General features: G+C 35.4%; 1 protein-coding gene across 1 annotated transcript; it reads left to right on the top strand.

Moving 5' to 3' along the window:
• The first annotated feature begins 1,173 nt into the window (after positions 1-1,173).
• Positions 1,174-21,616, top strand: LOC125652482 (microfibrillar-associated protein 1-like). The gene is made up of 8 exons (XM_048881704.2): positions 1,174-1,523; positions 15,271-15,311; positions 15,480-15,720; positions 16,119-16,174; positions 16,289-16,349; positions 16,462-16,841; positions 18,692-18,940; positions 21,015-21,616. Exons 1-7 carry the CDS (start codon positions 1,481-1,483, stop codon positions 18,902-18,904), a joined length of 1,035 nt encoding a protein of 344 aa, XP_048737661.2. The 5' UTR covers positions 1,174-1,480; the 3' UTR covers positions 18,905-18,940; positions 21,015-21,616.
• The last annotated feature ends 3,355 nt before the right edge of the window (positions 21,617-24,971 follow it).

The following is a 24,971-nucleotide window of genomic DNA, read 5'->3' as shown; positions in this document are numbered from 1 at the left end:
TTAATTCTAAGTAAAAGTGGGTCTAGAGTACAAGAATTACGTTGTTGAAACTAAGCTTCTTATCACATATTCGAATTTGATGAAAAAAGACAATATTTATTTTACCATTATATAATCTATTTCTAACTTCCACCACGCCACTATAGGGACCAAAACAACCACAACAACAAAACGAACAAAAGTTAAAAAAAAAAAGAAGACAATATTTATGTGCATGTCTCATTATATAATATACCTCTAACTTCCACCACGCCACTAGGGACCAAAACAACCACAACAACAAAACGAACAAAAGTATATAAAAAAAAAATAGACAATATTTATGTGCATGTATCATTATATAATCTATTTCTAACTTCAGCCACGCCACTAGGGACCAAAACAACCACAACAACAAAACGAACAAAAGTAAAACAAAAATAGAATAGAAAAGGAAAATAAAAACAAAGCAAACAAACAAACAAACACAGCTCAACATACGTCCACTTCCATTCATCAAATAAAGCTTTCCTCAAATGTTAAAAAAGAAAACCTGCATCTTGATGGACGTCAACACAATGAATAATCAAACAATGCAAGTAGATGGGCATAAACTTACTGTAATACTCGTGTAACGATTTGGGGTCATTTTTGGAGAGGGTGGGGGTCATGTGGATGTCATTTCAATCTTATAGGAAATCTGATGTTATATTAATGTCCTAGTACCTATATACTGCTTGCTTGACAAACACATGTATTGTTCAGAATTCCCCTGCCTCAATTTCAATCATTGAAGAGCTACACGTAACCATAGGGTGCTGCATTGTGTGCTTTGTCTATGGTGATTTCGATTACTTTGGACTGAATATCAAAGGAATGAAGTTAATGGAACTTCAGGGAAAAAAATGAAATTGAAGTAAATTCCAATACAGTATGATATATCTAAAAGCCTGTAGTAATTATAAATGCATTAAGAGCTGATTTTATTTCTTCCCCAAGGACCAAAAAAGAATAAAGTTTTAACAATTAAAAGAATTGGATTTTGAAAATCCCTATCGACAACGTCTTTTTGAATTTGATGGTTAATAATGAATGTCGTCTTTATTTGGTTTTTACATAGCTCTTACTATCTCTATACTCATTACTGAGCAACAAAAGGAAGATACCATATCTGTATTTGAGGGAGCCCGATTCAGAGCAAAGCCTGAATAAATTGCTAGCTACGGCATGAGGCCTTTATAAAATATTAAAATCTTTAAATGGTAACCACATTTGTCTACAATTCTAAAACTGTATTGCAGATATATCGGGAAAATATTTCATTTCGTATTGTAAACAATAGCATCACCCCTTCATTTGGACTGAACCGAAAGGGAAAATTTCAGTGCCAATTGATACCTGGAATATTGAGCGACAGGACGAAAATCGGGCGGAAGACTCTTCCTACCGGAGACTGCACGGCTTCATTTACTCTGGACATCGAACTGATAAAGCTGGAATCATGAGCTCGCACCTTCTCGCGTTTTGTTTCTGTTTGCTCTCCGGTAAGTACAACATTACCTTTGATTTTTTAAATTACGAAATTGTAACTAGCTATCATTAGAATGTATCTTTAATTACAAAAAACAGCAAACGTTAGACTAGCATTTTCTTAGCCTATTCTTTTTCTTTGGTATCAATGTATTTCGTGCACTCGTGGTTTTTTTTTTTTTTTTTGTCCGACTGTTTCTAAATAAGACATTTCAATAGAATGTGATATGATTTGCATTTGTATATAAACTATCTTCCATACTAAGCGCAGACCAGAGTTGCTTTAAAATAACGAAATTACTGTAGATAGCGTTTTTATCTTAAGAGTAAAAACGTTTTAAAATTTGAACTGTCACATATCATATCATACCTTAACGTGCAAATACGCAGATCCTAAAATACCCCCAAGACCTTTTGATTTATTACACGTTCGAAAAATACTAAATTCCTATACTACAGAATAAAAAACTTAACGTCAAGTGAAAAAAACCCAGCAAAAATCCAATGTCATGAGTGGAATGTATCTTGGGTATAACATCAGGTATAGATTTGTGTAAGGATATTTGGGATTTAATCATTTTAATAAGTTATCGGCAGCAAGGAAATGTCATGGAACTGCTCGACAAGTCTCTCTTCATTAGCGAGATTGTGAATTGCAAATTTTCAAAGTGATAGTTTATATGACATTGTATATTGATAACAAACAACTCTCATTTTGCAGAACTTTCATTTTAAAAACAAAATTTTTCTTACATGGCTTGCGCTCTTTCACATATTAGTAATCTGTAACAATATCGGTGTCCTGAAATAGTACTCACACCTTTATATCGTAATTTCACGTTCATAGCGATATTTTGGACGGAGTTGTCGATCGTCTGCGTATGTATATACTACATGTATAATGATCTTTTTAACGATATTTCATTAGTATATATGTTCATAGCTGTCAAGTGAAACCGCAATTTTTGTTGCTTTCTAAGTGGACTTAATGGTGTCACGTGACAAATGGTCATTGGAAACTATTGATTGGCCGCCAGAGAGACTCTGAGTGCACATATACTGGAGCTGGACGAAGGCTGATAATAATCAAAAATCTTTGCTTCATCAATGAAATTTATGACAATTTATGGAAAGTAATCATGCGTGAATAAGCATGCGTTTGTCGTTATTATTTGTCAACAATTGTTATAAGTTCATAAAGAAAATGCAGCTCTAAACGATTTCTTTGGGTATTTTCTCCAAGTATTCAATTAAGCTTATGTGTCAATATGTCGTCCAAGTTCTTGTTTTAATTTCATTCATGCAATCAATACACAACGCTAGCAGTATCTGGTTCAATGACATGTTTTTGGTAATAGCAGTTCTTGATATCAGTGATATGGGATCTTTATTGAAATCCTTTAATTTCAAAATGAACTTGATTAATGATGAATTAAGCGCTGATGGATTTCTTGGGAGATTTTTATCATTGATCATGTTTCCGTATCCAATGTGTTTTGTGTTGACATTTGCAGACTGTTGTCGATCTGAAATAATCCCAATCAATACAGGGTTCCTTCTGGAGCCTTCAGCATCAGAATGATCCCAAGCCATGCGATATAGATATAACTGATCTATCTATCAAAATTTATCCCTATCTATCTATCTACTAAGTATATAAATATCTCTCTCTCTCTATATTTCTCTATCTATCTACTAAGTATCTAAATATCTATCTATTTATCTCTCTATATATTTATCTATCTATCTATCTATCTATCTATGAATACATTCTCTTGGGAACACACGAGAAACCTCACATGTATAATTTATCAATGAAATTGAACTGCACACATTCATAACTGAGCGCTCCAATACTTCCGATACTCCCGAACCATTCTGCATACCCTTTGCATCGTTCACTGCACTCAGTGACGTCAGTAATTTTAAAGGTTTCTCTGATACGTGCATGGGTTACAGACTCTCTCTTGGCGAGGGAAAACAAAGAAAAATGCTCTATCAACATCAGGAGGCTAAATTTGCTTTATTACCATAATAGCCCGGTATGCGCCTGGTACTTACTCCTGACGTAGCACTCTATCAACTTCTCTTGCTGTCTTGAAGATCCTTGATTGATAAGTGTCGTCAATACAAGATCTAGCGTGTGACTATCAATTTCCACTTTGAGTGTTATAATGCAATTAAAACAGGGGTGTGCTTTTTCCTCTTTTCAGAGGAAATCCTCTGATTTGCTCAATTTTCGAAAAAATGAAACACTCTGGATTTGATCTAAAGTGGCAGAAAAGGATATTTTTCCAGGTAGGGTGAGGTGTTTTCCTCCCTTTTTGACCAGTTTTCCTCCGATTTCTGAGGAATTCAGTCACATCCCTGCTAAAACAATATTTTATTTAATGAAATAATTGAGCAACAGACTAAACCTATGGTAGCGCTCTCCCAGGTTACGAGGGATCAAATTAAAATAATAGAATGAAAGTTGTATGTAATAGATAGCAAAAAAAAAAAAAAAAAAAAAAAAAAAAATAGAATGTGAGACGTTGTCTGTAAAACAAATAAATCCATGAAATACTTGCAGTGTCAGCATGGCATAACAGTGGAAAATTGGTCTTTTGTTTTGTTTTTTCTTTTCTTTATTTGACGGTAGCAGTGTCAGGAATGGATTCGCCTCTTATGTTGCTTGTTCAATATTTGTTTATGAACGTCAGCTACATCGCCAATCAGTGGTCCTCATATTGATGTTGAGCAATCTGTCGTAATAATATTTGTGCTTTGTAATCGTATCCGTGTCTCCAGAATCGTTTTGCAGGTTTTGTTAATAGATTGTGAAGATCTAGGTTTTGTTAATAGATTGTGAAGATCTATATCTATTCAGGGCTATTAAGATCAAAGGTGCATGTCGCTAAACACGACGTTTTCGAAATGAAAGGTGTTTTTTTTTTTAATTTGTATATTCTGTAGTAAGCAATATCACCTTTTGTTAATATTAAAATTTGAATTGACGAGCAAGACGGACACATAACGATTGTTCTTTATGACTGAGACAACTGTAAAGTTTCAAAGCGACCAAATCGCTTTTAAACAAGAGGCTCAAAGGCCTTATAGATCGCCTGACTATTAGTTAAAAGCATCACTAGCCCCAAGGTCTGCGAAATATATAACATTTTTCCTGTTTTGCATCTCATAATCAACAGCAGTATAAAACGCCCGCATAAATGTCCCATATGTATCCATATTGATGAAGGCTTTGCATAACATATGTTATATTAACACAATATGACTACTAGTATTTTGACCCCACCCTAGAGTCAGAACCCTGGGATTGCGAAATTGACAATTCTGGTGCATCCCTTTCTGCTTTTTCTAAACTTGCACTTAGTTTTTGTACAATGTCATCTAAATTAAACAAAAAATATTATCAAATGATAGACATTTAATCACTATGATCATTTTGGACCCTCCTGGTACCAAAATCCCTACCCCTGGAACAATGAAATTTATAATTTTGATAAAAGGCTACTTGCTCTTTTTACACTTTCAGTTTCAATATAGTATGAATAGCATATAAAAAGGTTTATTCAAATGTTTTATTTACCTTTACACCTAAACACTACATATCCAATTTGACCTTGGGGTGCAGGGGTCCTGAAATTTGTAATTCATGTCCCCCTTGTCCAAAAGATGCTTCATACCAAATCTAAATCTTAAAAAAAGAAAGAACTGGAATGATAGTTATCAAGAAGTTAAAAATGTTCAATTGTTAGTGCACGGCGGGCGATGAACGACGCACGACAACGGCTGCAGACCAATAGCAATATCACCTTAGTGACTCAGGTGACCTAAAAGTCGAGTGAGAAGAGTAACGCAAAATGATATTTGGTTTTTATCTTTAATATGTCTGCCATTTGTGAACAAAGAACATACGAGGTGTAAACGGAGGAGCTAGAATTCTTTTTTTTAATCGAACTTGACACCAGTACCTGACGCATTACCCGCAGCAGCGGAGATTTAAACAACTTCTATTTACCACTCGCAGTTATTGCCGCGCATGTGTAGACATCACGTGTTTGGAAAAAGGAAATATATAGAAAATCCTTCATCCTTTTGCAAAATATCAATATTCAATAACACGGTACCGGTAGATGTTTATAAACTTATCCAGTATATAGTTTCATCCTTTCTGCATCGCATTTTCAAAAACTATTACTCAGTTTTTGTTCAGGTTAATAAATCAACGTTTTTACCTTCGATATCATTACTAGTTGAAATGATAGCCTTTTCCTCATGAATGTGAACGATGTGCGTATGAATCTTGATAAATGTATTAACACTATTTTAAGGGATGGAAATATTCCTACAGAAATGAAAGTGAAATGTAAATATAAAAAAATAATCTCATTTTTGTAAAGACACGAGGTATGAACAGCAAAGCTTCAGCGCTAACGTTTTCATGAAGTATGCTGGTGTAAACGTCGCAGTTCATTCCTCCATCGTGTATTTTTTAAGAATGAAGTTTATTTCATAAATGACGACAGTTCTAAACGATGACAATGCCATTACAACTTATCATTGTGTCAAATGTTGTCTGACGTGTTTCGTACCGATTGTTAGGCCGTTTTTGGCACACTGATTTTGACTGCGGATAACTCCGTTTACCATATCAAGATATAGGGCTCTCGGCGGGTATGACCGTTCGACAGGGGATGCTTACTCCTCCTAGGCACCTGATCCCTCCTCTGGTGTGTCCAGGGGTCCGTGTTTGTCTAACTGTCTATTTTGTATTACTTATAGGATTTATGAGATTGACCACTGTTCGTTATCTTCACCTTTATAGGAGTTATGAAATTGATCACTGTTCGTTATCTTCACCTTTATAGGAGTTATGAAATTGATCACTGTTCGTTATCTTCACCTTTATAGGAGTTATGAGATTGATCATTGTTCGTTGTCTTCATCTTTATAGGATTTATGAGATTGATCACTGTTCGTTATCTTCACCTTTATAGGAGTTATGAAATTGATCACTGTTCGTTATCTTCACCTTTATAGCAGTTATGAAATTGATCACTGTTCGTTATCTTCACCTTTATAGGAGTTATGAGATTGATCACTGTTCGTTGTCTTCACCTTTATAGGAGTTATGAGATTGATCACTGTTCGTTGTCTTCATCTTTATAGGATTTATGAGATTGATCACTTCGTTATATTCACCTTTATAGGAGTTATGAAATTGATCACTGTTCGTTATCTTCACCTTTCATGGAACTACATCAGTATTAGTGACCTCTCACGTTGGTCAATATCAAAATGTTGTCCGCCTCTTAGTTCTTTACTTTTGAGGTGAAATGTCAATTAACAATGGCTTTTGGCATAGTAGAACATTGTTGACATTAACAATCATCACAATGGTATTTTTTATTTAGTTGCAATATAAACAATGACGTCAGAACTTTATCTTGATGAATTAAACTTATAACATCATAAAATCAAATTCAGCATGAATATATAAAACAGAAATATGTGTCCCTTTGTTTCGTGCATGCTGACGTGTATGAAGTTGGTCTGTTATCCGTATCTTCAGAGGAAGTTGCCTGTAATGTCTTCCACAATAAGTAATGGATGTACAGATATGAAACTATATGCTGGTCAATACAATGCAATATACTCGTATCTCGTTAGTATGCAAATAAGTCTAGTACAGGTGAGTGTTCCATCGCATGCTTTGCATGATACAATAAGTTAGTTCCTATCAAGACAGAGGGTTCACGGCGGGTGTGACCGGTCGACAGGGGATGCTTACTCCTCCTAGGTACCTGATCCTACCTCTGATATATCCAGGGTCCGTGTTTGCCCAACTCTTAATTTTGTATTGCTTATAGGAGTTATGAAATTTATCACTGTTGGATATCTTCACCTTTTATATTATAATTGATTTCATTATTATTGGAACAATATATTTATTTACTAACTATCTGTGATCTGCCCTCACCTATATTGATATGTAAATGCATAACATGCAAAACAAGATGATGATATATATATATATATATATATATATATATATATATATATATATATATATAAACAAACAAACAGAGTTTTATACTTTTAATTCGTTGCTTTAAGAAAAGCTATAAACTTTGAATATGTATTGCAGATATAACAAAACCAAAACATTTTTCAAAATTTCTCAGATGCAAGGTGAAGATAACGAACAAGTGATCAATCTCACAACTCCTACAAGCAATACAAAATAGATATACAAGAATGTATGGACTGCAAAGCTTCATGCCAGCATACTTCTTGAAGCGTCATTTCTATCGGAATTCCCAGTCGTTCAAATAGACATACTAAATATATAACAAGTAGTTCTGTATTCATACGCGCATTGTTTACAACTACTGCGCGTTCATATGAAAATGCCTAGCATTACAATTTGTAAAGATATCAACGGCAAAAGCATTAAAAAAGTAAATATTTATATACGTTCATATATAGAAACTATTGTCAGCATCGATTCCCAAAGGATATTCTGTGATGAAGGACAAAACGATTTCCGTTCTAAACACATCACTAAATGCTAGAAGCAAAGTAATTGGAATGTCTTGTTCAACAGATGGACGAAAGTCACACCATGAAAATTGAAAATGACAAACTTCCCCAATTGTACACTTGGGAGTAAAATACAAAATGAATATGTTTCTAGGTGAAATATTGACCAGTATTTCAAACAGTGTTGGGGGAAGCTCTGTGACGTATGCAAAGACTATACACACATGCTTGGAAGCAACACAATAAGTTTTCTTTGGCTGGTTGGTGGTATATTGTTTAACATTCGAGAATTGTTCACTCATATGGAGAAATCACCATTGCAGGTGAAAGGGAGTCTTTAGTCATGTGCTCGGCACTTGGTTTATTTTAAAAACGTGGATATTTATTCAGCTAGCTAAAGATAGGTCTGCTTCTATTCAACTGAATTTAGAGCATGTGAACCCAAACAATATACATTTTCAGTGTAATATGTCATGATCCGTTAATACTGTGAACACTGAGACCAGACCTATGATGATCCCCACACACCATTTGACAGTGTGACACTGATACAGGCAACCTGCGTCAGAGGAGACAATGGTTTCATCTTTACAATAGGACTTGGCTTTCTCTCCTACAGTGCATCAGCTTACAGTAAGAAGAGTCATGCATTGTCACGTGGGTTCAATATGAGTTTGTTAGTATTAAAGAATACACTGTTTTGGAAAAATGATTCATTACTGAAGATGTACATTACATGTTTGTCCTCTGATTTTGATTTGATATGGACGCCAGCTATTACAAAGAGGAGGCTTGTCGTTTCATTACAATTTATTTCCGCCTAGTTTGGAACCTCTTGTCCTATAATTAGATCAAGCGTCTCTGAGTTTGGTTTGCATGTAAATAGTATTTTCACTTTGGATTATCGATCTTGTTTCTATGACGTCATATTTCAAAAGATCATAAAATATACATGTACACATCGGTCCAGAACTTGGCGAGATTGAATTGTCAGATTACCATTCACGTTCCAGGAGATCCACGCCTGGGAATATACGCTCCAGAACTTATATGTAAAGATATGCACTCCATGATTTAGATTTAAATGATACACATCAGAACTTGAATGTAAACGATAAACGTAAGATCTTACTTGTAAAATGAAACGGTGAAGATAAAGAACAGTGATTAATCTCATAACTCCTATAAGGAAGATCCAAACAAACAAACGGAAGATCCAAATAAACAAAAGAAGATCCAAACAAACAAAAGAATGATCCAAACAAACAAAAGGAAGATCTAAACAAACAAAAGGAAGGTCCAAATAAACAAAAGAAGATCCAAACAAACAAAAGGAAGATCTAAACAAACAAAAGGAAGGTCCAAATAAACAAAAGAAGATCCAAACAAACAAAAGGAAGATCCAAACAGAAGGAAGATCCAAACAAACAAAAGGAAGATCTAAACAAACAAAAGGAATATCTAAACAAACAAAAGGAAGATCCAAATAAACTAAAGGTTTGAAGGTCCAAACAAACAAAAGGAAGGTCCAAACAAACAAAAGGAAGATCCAAACAAACAAAAGGAAGATCCAAACAAACTAAAGGTTTGAAGGTCCAAACAAACAAAAGGAAGATCCAAACAAACAAAAGGAAGATCCAAACAGAAGGAAGATCCAAACAAACCAAAGGAGGATCCAAACAAACAAACAAAAGGAAGATCCAAACAAACAAAAGGTTTGAAGATCCAAACAAACAAAAGGAAGATCCAAACATAACGTTTTTTTTAGATCACCGACAACACATCTAAAATTCTAATATCTTTCCTGAATTTGGAAGAATCTTCAACTGTTCCCCACCTTTTCATAAAATTGGAAACTCGTCCACATAACCAGCATTTTATTGTGTTTTTAAAAGAAATCTATGATGGTATATTTTTGTCATCACTTGTCAGATAATTATGTCGACTTCTCCGATGATTATGTTGACTTGTCTAATATTAAGACGTAACATAGAGTGGCATGTCAAAATTAAAAGATAATATGAAAATATGAAAGATCAGAACAAAAGATTGCAAGATGTATGAATTTAAAAAAAATATATGTCAGTGGTGATTTTTATGTACTGCAAAGCTGTTCAGTCATATTGGTACCAATCGGCAAATTTACATGACTTTGTCAGCCAATGCCCCTTATAGAAAACAATTATGTTTCCTAAAGCTATTTTGAATTTTTACTTTAGATTGAGGCCAATATGTGCCCCTGATTTTGAATTGCAATCATCCGGTAATTGCATTTGAATTCTGCAATCTACCAATATAGTATACGCTATCTTATCTACAAGATCGTTTATTTCTTGGTAATGTCTAACAATGCTTTCCCCTTGAAAGTTGTGTATTTGGGGAAGAAGCAATCCTAATCCTTATTAAGAAATTTCAGTGAGTGCGCGTTCTATCGCGTGATTCTTTGCGCTTGATTCTCACAGGAATGAAGACCCTTCATCTCTTTAAAATGTGGAAGCAAAACAGACATTTACAAGAAAGCCGTCAATCAATTGTGATGGTTGTCAATTTCAGTCAAGATTGAGGAAGAAGGTGTTAAAGATTACAACCGGCTTTCCGAGTTCTTCGACTATTGTGTCCCAGTTTTCCGTTTGATGGATGGACAATTGTCGACTATGCCCGAATTTTTTCCTGCTGGCTAAAATGCAATTTTCTCAAACTGAAAAGGGTATTTCATTCTAAAAATGTCTTGAGGCAGGAGGCATGTACAGACACGTCTAATCACATTGATATACATTTTAAGTGCTAGTAATAAGTCTCTGTGTGTGAAGAGAACAATAAACGGAAGGAATTAGGAAATCGATTGCTCATAGACAGTCCTTGATGGCCTTTATCCATGTTCGTTGGTATGCAAGATCGCTGAATCGATACCACCGCTCTGCCGTATATTTCTTTATCGCGTATTATGCGGATCGTGGACCTTGTAATGAATCATTATAGGATGAATTTGTAATTACTGAAACGTGATAATTAGAATTCTGAAACACAGGCATCACGTGATAAGAATAAGAGCAGTCTTATTTGTTTATTTTTTCTTCTTCTTTCCTTTAGAAGCTGTTTCTATGTTTACGTTTTGTTAGTATCATATCATTGATTACAACATTCTTCATTTTTATAGTCCCGTGGGGGTCCGGGTTGGAACCCTTTGCTTGTCGCAAGAGGCGATCAAATGGGGCGGTCATTCGGACGAGAGCGTAAAAACTGATGTCCCGTGTCACAGCAGGTGCGACACGATAAAGATCCCTCCCTGCTCAAAGGCCTTAAGTGCCGAGCATAGGCCTAAATTTTTCAGCCCTTCACCGGCAATGTTGACGTCTCCATATGGGTGGAATATTCTCGACAGGGACATTAAACAATATACAATCAATCAATCATTTTTATTTTTACTTTACCTTAGTATTTTGTTTCTTGTCATTTAATTGTAAAGTTTATGAAATCGTTTCTTTATTTTAACAATATTTTTGATGGGATTGAACTTATGATATGGGTGTCCGGGCAGAGTAGTGGGTAACGCACTTACTTCTCACCGCTGCGATCCGAGTTCGATCCCCGTGATCAGCGGTGGTTCTACATGTGAGGGTATATGGTGGCTGCTTGCTCGGACACGTGCAGGTTTCCTCCGGGTATTTGGTTTCCTTCCACAAATTGACCCCCTAGCGGCAACATCAGTGCAAGTCAATAAATAGCTAAGGATATATAATTAATAATCGTTGTTGTTATGTCCGACTCTAAAAATAAAGATTGTTATAATCATTTATTTAGTAAAGAAATTGACGAGTTTTCGTGGTTCGGTGTTTCTTCAGCGCATACTAATACATTGTATTAATGATTCTCTGGGACTAAATATTCTTGGTTTGTTGTTTCTTCAGCTATTGCTGATTGTTTGTTGATTACTTTGCGTCCAGACCTTTTTACTCATATTGAGACGTCACCAGCTGTAGTTTGAAGTAGTACTAGCTCTCATTTTTTGTGTCGAAATTTTTTGCTGCAAAATTGTGATTTACTATTTCAGTGACAGAAAAAAAGGATTATAAACCTTTGTTATGAATATTTGTGTTAGGAAACCTATCCAGAGGCTCTAAATTAAGCAAAATTAAATTATTGTCTTCCCGTACGAAAATTGATTTCTATAGAATGTTATATATTCAATAGAACCAATATCTTTATTTTGATAAAATCTTTAACTTTATTTTGATTTTATCAATGACTATGGTTAAAGTTACATACAAAACTATCGTTATAGCACACTTTATAGATTTAGAGCTATTATAACTTTAAGTGCTACAAGTTTTTTGACATCCTTTATCATGTCAACGTCTGCCGCGACAAGGGACCTCAGTTTTTATAAAGGTATCATCCAAAAGACCCGCGACCTTCAGACCCGCGACCTTCACTTTAAAATACTGAGAGGAGGAGCAGTCACTACCTAATTTTACAGCTTCGGTCGGATGCGGCCATGACACGAGCGGGACTTGAAACCACGACCTCCCGGTTACGAAGCGAACACACTCATCCCTGCGTCACTCGGTCAGATATTACTTCCGGTATTTTAGATGATAGTTCAATGGTTTCATTATTCAGAGCACCAGAAAACGAACCTAATTATCATGGTATGAAAGAAGCCTAGATATGCACGGGTCACGGCTTTGGAGTGTATACGTATTCCTTATAATGAACGGCTGAACACAACATCGTCTCCGTATTCGAACTATTACCTCGTGACTTCGACAAAAAATCCATAAAAATTGAAGATAACAAATAAATGAAATAAAGAATCAGCGAGTGTTAAAATGTAAGTCATTCTATTGAATTTGTTCAAACCCAAGTTAGTACTTTCTTTATTTAAGTACTGTCTGATAAGTGTAGGGGTAGGATGGGAGTAGTCAAGGGGTCCATCTCTCCCTCCATCCTCTCTCTCTCTCTCTCTCTCTCTCTCTCTCTCTCTCTCTCTCTCTCTCCATCCTTTTCCTTTCTTCTCTCAGAGGAGAAAGATGTTCGTGACATTGACTTGGGAATGACTTGCTGTGAATGAAATTAATGCCAAGAATATGCGGATTCTGGTTTCCACCTAAAATCAGAGATGCATTTTGCATTTAGTTTGGCACAAATCGAAAGTAGTGATTTGGCTTCTTTTTGGTGCCAAATAGTTCTTCCAATGAGGATCCAGGAAGTTTAGCGAACCAATCAGGAGAGACATTGGAGGGATACTGAGTCAGATCCAAACAAAATGACTATATGGGGAGAGTTATCGAAAAGAAAATTCTTGTGTAAATTACTCTACGAAAAAGTACATTGATGGAACTTCTGCTTGTACGCTATATTCATGTTTTATCCGATAGAGATCATTGTTAACAGCGAAAATACGAATTGACGACTGAGTAATTAGCACTGACGCATCAACAGACACCGCAATCCTGTTTTGATGACGTATAGCACCACGGGTGTGAAACATGTTTTGATAATAACCAGACGCATGCTTTACTAAACGTCTTATCTTACAAAAATTTTGATTTAAAAAGTTCGTAAGTTCTAATTTAAAAACCTCTGTATTACTAAACTGAATTTTTCCCATTACAGTACGATGATGACGGAATCGGGGGTTATCTTCATTTTCTTATATCTCAAAATGTCCTGGAACAAAATGAGGGCAATCATCTTTATTTAGATAGGGGGAAAATTAAGAAAAATATTTTAACATGACAACCGAAATGTGTAGTTACTCACATCAGTCATTGAAGACATGCTTTCAAGCAAAATTCAAATCCCTTGTTTACTTTGTTGATTTTTTCATCAGATCTTGGTGATTACATGTATTAGTATTACCAATAGGTGTTGATTGGTGCATACTTGGGTAGTTGGAAAATACCGTCAGTTACAGCTTGTATTGTAAATGACGGTATTTTGTGCTTGTATTGCTTTAAAACTATATATATTACCCGAGAAAACGAAATATCTTGACATGCATGTCTGGTTAGTGTAAAAGTTAAAATTGGTGGATCGAGGTGTCGATTTTTGGACTAAAATTCGAACTCTTGATCTCTCCAGGTTTTTTCTCTTCGTGATGCCATGGGCTCCGAGTTTTCAAGGGTAACCTGTACTTGATCCCCATAAAATATTAAGACTTAAGCAGCACTTTATATTCCCTCTCCTTATACCGCAGACGCTGCCGGCGATAATGGCCACGTCATTGAAGACCGTGCTACAGCTATTCTGGGTGTAATAGATTTACTTTGACCATTTTCTTCTCGACGCTAGCCATAATCAGATTTCCTTTAAAAATCTGTTTCAGCGGCTGCCTTTCGGTGCTCTGCAAAGTTAATGTAGAGTAATGGAACAAGATTTACAACATGGGTTGTATCTAAATTCCGGGAAATGTTGCATGGGTCGGTATGATTTCCTGAATACACATGTAGGTGCTCTCTTGAAATTCTAACTTGATACTGTATTACGACTTTCATAGAAAACTACCACACCAACAGGACAGTGAGCTGTGACGACCGAAAACAATCATTTCTATTTTATTTTGGAAACATTTTCAGATGACCATTTACGGACGATCTCGGTTAATGGTTGACATTGCAGGTTATAAAGATGCATTTGAATTTAATGGAAGTTTTCCGCCATCAAGTCCATACAAACTAAACGAAAGGCATGTCTTTATTTGTTAATGGAGTCAGGTTTATCAAACCCAGAACACGGGAAATGAATCATTACAAGACAATGACAGTCCCAATAGCCCTCGTTCTGAAGGAGAGGATTTCTCATTCATGTTTTCTGCCAACATGCGTCACCACGCCATCTTGATTATTAAGATAAAATTAAGACAAGCTGATCTCTCGCGTAGTATTTGCCTGGCAAAAATATTTGTGTGTCTTTAATATACCGTATCACCATATTGTTCTTTTGTTTCTTTTTTTTTTTGGATCTAAAAGGTGCTTCTGTTCAAGGTTATAATGCAAATTACTTGCCAATGGAAACTCTCGTAGTTTTATTAACGTTGGAAATCAATAGGTATGTGTTAATTTACAATAAAACAGTTCAATGGTCGGGACCATCAGAAGCTATTGAATTATTTAGCCTTAAGGGTTGTTTGTCTAAGCAAGAATGTCAAGTCCTTACAAAGAAAGCGCGTTCCTGTAGGCTTATTCAGGCAAAACAAATATTTTCTCATTGCAGTTTCATATGGAGCGCCAGCAAAACGAACAGCAAAAGGACAGGCAAGTATGATTGTGAAATCAAAAACTATCGACAATTTTTTTCCAAAGGCGACACAATTTTGAAGACTCCATTCAAATCTTCAATGAATATTAGAACTTAGATAGAAATGATAAAAATTGGGGTTGAAATCTAATATTTGTACATTATGAACAACATTTTTACGATAGGAGGACGCCGAGGAAGCAGATCTTTACAAATTAAAGCCAATGGTTGGTCAGTTCCTAGAAAGACCTTTAGATTTGGAAAACTATCAAGATGAAGCCAGCGTGGAAAAAGCAATACTTAACTCCAAAAATAGAGATGAAGAGGACCTAGAGGACGAGGAGGAAGATGGCGTCAACAGTCTACTGAAAACTGTGTTAATCACGCTTAGAGACCGCCCCGACATTATCATGGCGATCCTGCAAGGTTGAAAAAATCATTTTGTTTTTAAATACATGAGGGAATGAACTGCAACTATTCACGCCAGCATACTTTTCATGCGCATCCAGAAATATGTTGACGTAGAAGTTCACAGTTCATGTCCTCATGTATATTTATATTCTTCTTTCATTTTTTGTTGGATCTTCCACCCATTTAAATAGAAGTTCTATATTTATCAAAATGCATACGCACATTGTTAACATCTGCATCGCATTCACGAGGAAATGGCTATCATTACAATATTGGTAAAGATATCGAAGACAAAAATATTGGAAATGTTTATATATTGAAATAAAATGCCAGTTTTTTGCAACATTTTAGCAATGCAAAAATACACTGCACTTATGAATAAAGAATTTAGAAAATTGTTTCTTTGCTTTCAGATGAAGAAAGAAAGAATATGGAGTATCGGCGTCCACCAGAGCAGTTAGAATTAAAAGTTAGTTATTTTTAGAACAAAATAACAATTAAACAGATATAATTAGAAAGAATCATTACATTCGATTGGTTATATTTTTCTGATGTATTTAACCAATACTTTTGATCGTTGCAGGAACCAAAGCGCGTTGTGAAGAAAGGATGCGATACCCACCATGCTCTACGACATTCAAGTGGTTGAGTAACACTTTGATAAGCCGTTATGAAATGCGTTGAGTTTTAATTGATTTTCGAAAATATGTGATATGTACATACGTTTTAAGTAAAGAGACAATTATATTTTTGCAGAGGCATCCGATTCTTCTGAAGAATCTCAAGAAAACTCGGAGTCACGTGATGGGGAATACTACAAGAATAAATACGACAAATCGTCCGAGTCTTCGGAAGGAAGCGACGAGTTAGATTTGGCTCAATATTATAAGCAAAAGTACGGAAAAGCTAAGGATGATTACAAGTCAGAAAGCACGTCATCCGAGGAGGACGATGATAAAAGATTGTCAACAGTTTCGCTGGATAAACGAGTTCCCGAACAACCGGAAGAAACCATAGATATAACGTCACTTCCTGACGAAAATGACGTTGATTTAACTAATATAATATCAGAAGGTGGATTAGAAGATCTTCCAGAATATAGGGAGTTGAAGGAGAACTCACCCAAGTCAAGCAAGGTACTTCTGATGTAATCATAAGTGGTATATACACAGATCGTTATCATCATTACCCCCCCCCCCCCCACCCCCCACACAAGAATAAAAATAAATAAATAGCAACAAAAGCAGTCTAATTAAAATTAGATCTTATCAATTCGTTACACTGATTAAAATCTTATCTTATCAAATCGTTACACTGGAGAAGGGTCTGACAGCATTGGGTTTGAAATCGCGTTGTTTCATCTTTCATATTTGACCAATCAAATGACAGCTTTCGCTAACAAGAACATTTTGCTGTTATATCGGAACCGATGAGCACGGGAGAATAATCGAAGAAGATGGCGGTGGCCATGAGCGATGTTAGAACACCACAGAAGATATATTTTAACGATATGGATGTGTTATTATCTAAGATCTTCGTTTGATCTTCCTTTCACGCTGATATTTGAAATTCGTTTAAACTTTCCATGGATCTATGCCATTTTTTGTGAACTTACATCCCGAATACGCTTCAGTAAAACGATTCTTGATTGTATGGAGCGCCAAATTAACATAAACTCAAATAATTGAAGATATCTTCAATTATTTGAAGATATCATCAATTCATTTGATGCGCGCAACAATTGAATTAAAGATCTCTTCAAATAATTAATGATATCTTCAATTCTGAATTATTGCGCGCATTAATTGAATTGATGATAGCATTAATTCTTCAACTGAATTGATGCGCGCTTCAATTGAATTAATGATCTCTTCAAATGAATTAATGATATCAACAATTGAATTGATGCGCGCTACAATTCAATTGAAGAGAGCAATAATTGATATAATGCGCGCATTAAATCAATTGATGAGAGCAATAATTGAATTGATGCGCGCATTAATTCATTTGATGAGAGCAATAATTGATTTAATGCGCGCATTAATTCAATTATTGCTCTCTTCAATTGAATTAATATCTTTAATTCATTTGAAGAGAGCAATAATTCTTTTAGAGAGAGCAACTATATAATTAAAGATATCTTCAATTCAACATATCCACAATTGAATTAATGATATCTTTAATTGAATTGTTGCTCTCTTTAAAAGAATTGATGCGCGCATTAATTCCTTATACAAAAGCATTGTAAATGATTTAAAGATATCTTCAATTGAATTAAAGAGATCATCAAATTATTTAAACCGAGCTCTAAATTAATTATTGCGAGCAATATTTCTACTAAATTGATGCTCTCATCAAATGAATTAACGAGAGCAATAATTGAATTAATGCGCGCATCAAATTTATTATTGCTCTCATTAATTGAATTAATGCGCGCATCAATTGAATTGAAGAGAGCAATAATTGAATTAATGCGCGCATTAAATCAATTATTGCTCTCATTAATTCAATTGATGCGCGCATTAATTCAATTGATGAGAGAAATAATTGAATTGTAGCGCGCATTAATTCATTTGATGAGAGCAATAATTGATTTAATGCGCGCATTAATTCAATTAAAGAGAGCAATAATTTGAATTGATGATATCTTCAAATAATTGAAGATATCTTCAATTATTTGAGTTTATGTTAATTTGGCGCTCCATATGATTGGTCCTTGATTCTATATCAAGCTATTGTAATTGGTCGAATATTTATTGGATTATTCATGAGACTGGGGTCAATAACACGACCTCCAATTCAATGCTGTCAGTAACGGTTTGAGAAGATCTGATTTTAATAACTTGTCTTTCGCTAGATTTTGTCAGTTATATGACATCCCCGCTTGCCACAGGTATGGAAAATCAACCATAACTAACAAAAGCGATACATTAAATAATATGAAAGGATCTAAATGACAGCCTCAAACATTCTAATTTTGTTCCAGGGATCATTGAATCTTGGCCATGATGCCAGTGGTGTCATCCGTACGTCATCCAGACTTGATGGGAAAAACGCTCAACAAAAACACAGTGCTTTAAAACCAGTGGTGACCGAAGCGGAAATGTCGCAAAACAGTAAGGAGGATAGTAGAGATTCGTTGGAGGAAACCAAAGCGACAGAAAACACGAAAAACGAAGGTGTTGCAGGCAACATGTAAATACCCGACAACAACTCTAAGGAAAATTAACACCTTGTAAGTCTCTTTGTTTCGGATTTTTGGGTCACTTTTTTTCGGATTTGTGGGTTCTTTGTTTCGGATTTGTGAGTCTCTTTGTTTCGGATTTGTGGGTCTCTATAGGTGGAGTTAGATTGCAAACTACAGTCACAAAAGTAAAACTATAGTTCATCCAAACGTGCTTTAGTTTGCCGGAAGTAAACGAGTCTAGTCGAAAATTACTAACTGCTCTATCACGTACTAGCAGTCTAGTTCAAAGATGGCGGACAAAGTGTGAAAAGTAGTTTGAGAACGTTAGCAGAGATTAAATTTTGAGAAATATATGACAGAAATCACAAAGAGGTGCATGTTTTCAGTTATTTTAGTCAATTTTACTCATTTAGGCCCATGCTTTATATTTTACTCTTGCCCAAAGCATGGTAAAATGCAACAATTGATATCGAAATCAGTCGTTCTCCACTTGGAAAGCGAGCTTAATAAAATTTATGCAATCAAAAAACTATTCTAAATTAAATGATTCATAATTTTGGGAAATTTTTCGATCCCGAAAATCATGGTTATCGAGAAACAAGTTATAGATTTATGCTGGTACATTTGTGATTCTTCAACGCCATTATCGAAAACAACTTTGCAAAATTGACAATTCCACAACTGATTTGTTGCAGACAGCCATATTTTTATTTCTGAACTAAACTAAACTTCGTTCGCGTGCACTAGTTGACTAGACATGAGTAAACTAAACTTCCGCACTAGACTATAGTAACACGCGAACTACACCTTTGTTTCGGGTTTGTGGGTCTCTTTGTTTCGGGTTTGTGGATCTCTTTGTTTCGGATTTGTGGGTCTCTTTGTTTCGGGTTTGTGGGTCTCTTTTTTTCGGATTTGTGGATCTCTTTGAAAAATTCCTAGTGTAGACGTTACATACACAGCTGTAAGCTAACTGTAGTAAAGGTAATTTTTTCGTGCCAATAATGCATTAATATGAAACCTCATTTGACGAAATTGAGTGGTCATTGAAAATTCTATTCCAGTGGCAATCGACATTGAATGTTCAGAATTATTAAGGAATGGAAAAAAGATGATCCATTGATGAAAATAACTGATTCAGGTGTCTTATAGTACTCGGTCGGAGTCAGTGAGCTGACATTCTTTTTCTGGATACTTAGGTTTTAAAAACCTGGAACTTACAGTCATCATCAACAATATACACTCTAACAAAGATATTGTTAAGGCTACATTTTTTCTGTGACACTATTTTAGTGCCTTCTTTTCAATATCATTTCTTATAAAATATACTGTATTTCAATTTGGCAAATTATCCCGTAGGGGTCCGGGTTAGAATAGGTCCTCAGTACCCCGTGCTTGTCGTAAGAGACGACTAAATGGGGCGGTCCTTCGGATGAGATCGCAAAATCCGAGGCTCCGTGTCACAGCAAGTGTGGCACGATAAAGATCCCTCTCTATTCAAAGGCCTAAATTTTGCCGCCCTTCACCGGCAATGGTGACGTCTCCATATGAGTGAAAAATTCTTAAGAGGGACGTTGAACAATATAAAATCAATCAATCAATTAGGCAAATTAAAATGGGACGAAAATGTTTTTCAGTGCGCATGGGTGAAAATGACACACGAGGAAAATCTCCTTGGATACCATATTTTAAAACCAATAATTTTATAACAGAATGATATTTGTAAAGAATAGCATTGTCTACTGTAGAGAATATTACGCAATATTCGTGTTATATATAGCACTGGGTTCCAATTAAAGATACATCCCGTGTTATTCACAGGAAATGCAGGTCCTGTAATTAAGGCAGTCCGTCCACGGTTTGCGCTGCTAAAGATGATTGATCGACTCTCAGCACTTTCTAATTAAACCAGAAACCTTGATATTTACAAGTAATAACAGATGTTTGAGAAGAAAATACTTGTGACATCATGGTCTCTATCAATCGTACGATCCCAGGCAAAGCATTGCAAATCAAAATGATCTCTGAAGTCTCAGTCTAAGATAATTTCAGTCTCTCTGAGTAGAAAGACGACTCACTGTGGTAATTGAACTAATTTTAAGACGTAATTTCTTTGTTCTTGCAGGCAGTCTACAGAGACGAAATACTGTTCATCTGTCAAGAAACATCTTTAAGAAGAAACCTTTCCAAAGCCATCTTTCGTCGGAAAAAAACCCTTGATATCAACCATTATTTCTAGAAAAATTTCAGCTTTCGCGTTGTTGACCTTTTAACACGCATTCATCTGTGATATTGGTACTCGCTCACGTGTCTACACTCATTTCTATCATCTATTACTAAAATTCAGTTTAACCTAATCATGTTTACGGTTGAATAAAATTGATTTTGATGCAGTTTAAAAAGTTTGTAATGTGAATATATTGAACAAACGTTTTATATATGTCTAGCTTTTTCAACATGTTCGTATTCACAACAATTACTTGTTTGAACGGCATAAAATCCAAGCATATTCTGATAATGATTTCACTACACCAATAATCTGGACACTATTTTGTAATGTTTATCCTTTTCAATTGCTTGATGATGATGACGATGATGTGTGGATTTATCAATTGTTTATCTTGTTATAGTTATTTGCTGGTGGTTTGTAATAGGACTTGTTGACTTTTTCTTGTTAATGTGTAATAAACCTTGTTCATGGAAAATCAATAAATTATATGTTCTTTACGTTCGATTATTATTAAAGGGTTTTTTCCCCTCTCATGAATAACTGTTTCAATCAAAGAGCAATTTTCCACAGGTTGATTGTAATAACCGGATAAATATAAATTTCTGTAAATACAGCAATTGTCATATTCAATTACTCTAACCATGAACCATATAAATGTTTCTGGGTTTTTTTCTCTCTCGGATATTCTCTACGCAAGTATTAATCGTGACTTGGGTATCAAAATACCCAATATTACATAAACTAGTGTTACCAGTGCATTATTAGTACATGTATATGATATTATGTGATATACTTCTTAGATTTCTGCCAAGTACATTTCTGATTCCTGATAAGTAAGATATTACAAAACTAGATAAACAGTGAGAGTTTTACACAGGTAGGACTCGGCATAAACTCGACCTATCGTATAAAAATAAAGGTGGACACAAAAGTGCGGACCTACTGTATAAAAACAAAGGTCGTTATAAAAGCACGTACATATGTACTTATTTCAGCAACGCAAATGAGTTCTGTAGTTAAAAGTATTATACTTTTCATATTTCATTCTAAGACAAATTGTATTCAACAGAATGGTCCTGTTATACTAATCAAGTAGTAACAAGCATTCTGTAAGTGTGACAAAGCAACATGTACCCCCTAATGGCTACAAGTCAAGTCTTCTACGTAATATACCGTGAGAGTAAGCATACCTCAACAATTTATGCACAAGAATAACTGGGTCCCATAAAATAAAAGCCATATAAGACAATCAAATTCCATTTTGTTACAAATAGTAAAAACTGAGCATTTGCGTTCATTTTTTATGTCCAAGGGCCATAACTCAGCCAAAAAAATCAATGGACCGGAATTTTTTTTGGAAAATGATCTGTAACTTGTTATGGTAAAACAATATCCCAAATATCAATTGAATATATGCAAGCATGCCAAAAAAAAGGTGTGGGAAACTGCCGAGGAGTATTTACGTAAACTTATCTAAGTCCGGGGGTCATAACTCAGAAAGAAATCAACGCGAATGGATTGGAACAAAATTCGAACATGATCTGTAAGTTGTCATGGTAAAGAAATGTACCAAATATCAAATGAATACCTGTAAGCAAAACGAAAATAGTGCGGAAACTGAGTTTCTAAGTCCAAGGGTCATAAATCAGCGAGAAATCAATGAACTGGAACAAAATTAGAACTTTTCATGGTAAAGCAATGTACCAAAATACCAAATGAATATCTACAATTATGACGAAAAATGTACAGAAAACTGATGTATCGGACTGACAGACGGAAGGACGGACTGGGTGCAAACCCAAAGTTTCCTTTGGCTCCGGTGGTTGGGGATTAATGATACCTCAAAAGTGAAGGAGAGAGGGGGAGGAGGGGAGGGAAGGGAAGGGGGGGGGGGGGCGGGGGGGGGGGGGAGGGGGCTAAGTCACATAGATGATGAAGGATTTCACTCCGAAATCCAATAAACCTTGATAGTTTTTTCTTTGATAATTTCAACATTAATCTTCATTGTTCATAAACTGCGCCCTTGATGATTAACAAGCGCACTGACACCAATACATCTTTCCGTTTGTAAATATTCACAGATGTACACACTAAAATCTATATTTGCATCAAATATTTATTATTCTAATTTCAGTATCAAACACTCTTAGAATAAATGCCGAAAACTGTCCATTCTGTGAGGGAAAAGTACTGAACTGTAGAAGTTCGCTATACACAGGTAAAGATAGAACTGTAAAAGTTCGCTATACACAGGTAAAGATAGAACTGTAAAAGTTCGCTATACACAGGTAAAGATAGAACTGTAGAAGTTCGCTATACACAGGTAAAGATAGAACTGTAGAACTTCACTATACACAAGTAAAGACAGAACTGTAGAACTTCACTATATACAGGTAAAGGTAGAGCTGTAGAACTTCACTACATAAAGGTAATGATATAACTGTAGAACTTCATTATACACAGGTAAAGGTAGAACTATAAAACTTCACTATACACAGGTAAAGACAGAACTGTAGAACTTCACTATATACAGGTAAAGACAGAACTGTAGAACTTCACTATATACAGGTAAAGATAGAACTGTAAAACTTCACTATACACAGGTAAAGATAGAAATGTAGAACTTCACTATACACAGGTAAAGACAGAACTGTAGAACTTCACTATATACAGGTAAAGGTAGAACTGTAGAACTTCACTATACACAGGTAAAGACAGAACTGTAGAACTTCACTATACACAGGTAAAGATAGAACTGTAAAACTTCACTATACACAGGTAAAGATAGAACTGTAGAACTTCACTATACACAGGTAAAGACAGAACTGTAGAACTTCACTATACACAGGTAAAGACAGAACTGTAAAACTTCACTATACACAGGTAAAGACAGAACTTTAGAACTTCACTATACACAGGTAAAGATAGAACTATAGAACTTCACTATATACAGGTAAAGACAGAACTTTAGAACTTCACTATACACAGGTAAAGGTAGAACTGTAGAACTTCACTATACACAGGTAAAGACAGAACTGTAGAACTTCACTATACACAGGTAAAGACAGAACTGTAGAACTTCACTATATACAGGTAAAGGTAGAACTGTAGAACTTCACTATACACAGGTAAAGATAGAACTATAGAACTTCACTATATACAGGTAAAGACAGAACTATAGAACTTCACTATACACAGGTAAAGACAGAACTGTAGAACTTCACTATACACAGGTAAAGATAGAACTGTAGAACTTCACTATACACAGGTAAAGGTAGAACTTCACTATACACAGGTAAAGATATAACGTAACTGGTCTGCTACAGCCCTGAGTGCCAAGCAGAAGTCTAGATTTGTGGTACTGTAACAACAGCTGGTGACGTCTCAATATGCGTGAAAAATTCCCAACAGTACGTACAACAAATTTTAATGAAATGTCTTGTTGTTAGCATCTAAAAAAAACAAACAAAAAAACAACAAAAAACAAACCCCAGCGTGTCATGAAAACGGCGTTACATGTGCAGAGAAGTAATTCATTAAATGGACAGAGTTAAAGAATCACTGCTCTCAAAGCAATGTTTCCTAATGTCCTTACCGGTCGGGGTAACTCGGTGGTAGAGAGCTTTCGCCTCGTAACCAAGAGGTCGTTTGTTCGAGCCCCGCTCGTGCCAAGGCCGCGTCAAACCTAGGACGTTAGAATAAGTAGCAATTGTTCCTTCCCAAACGCTTGGAATTTAGAAGTGAGAATCGCGGGACTTTCGGATAGGACCTTAAAAACGAATGTCCCGCGTCGCGGCAGGCGTTGGCAAGATAAAGAACCCTCACTGCTACGACCTTGAGCGCTAAGCATAG

This window comes from Ostrea edulis, chromosome 5 (genome assembly GCF_947568905.1).
Source record: "Ostrea edulis chromosome 5, xbOstEdul1.1, whole genome shotgun sequence".
NCBI lineage: Eukaryota > Metazoa > Mollusca > Bivalvia > Ostreida > Ostreidae > Ostrea > Ostrea edulis.
This window is presented reverse-complemented; position numbering and strand designations above follow the sequence as displayed.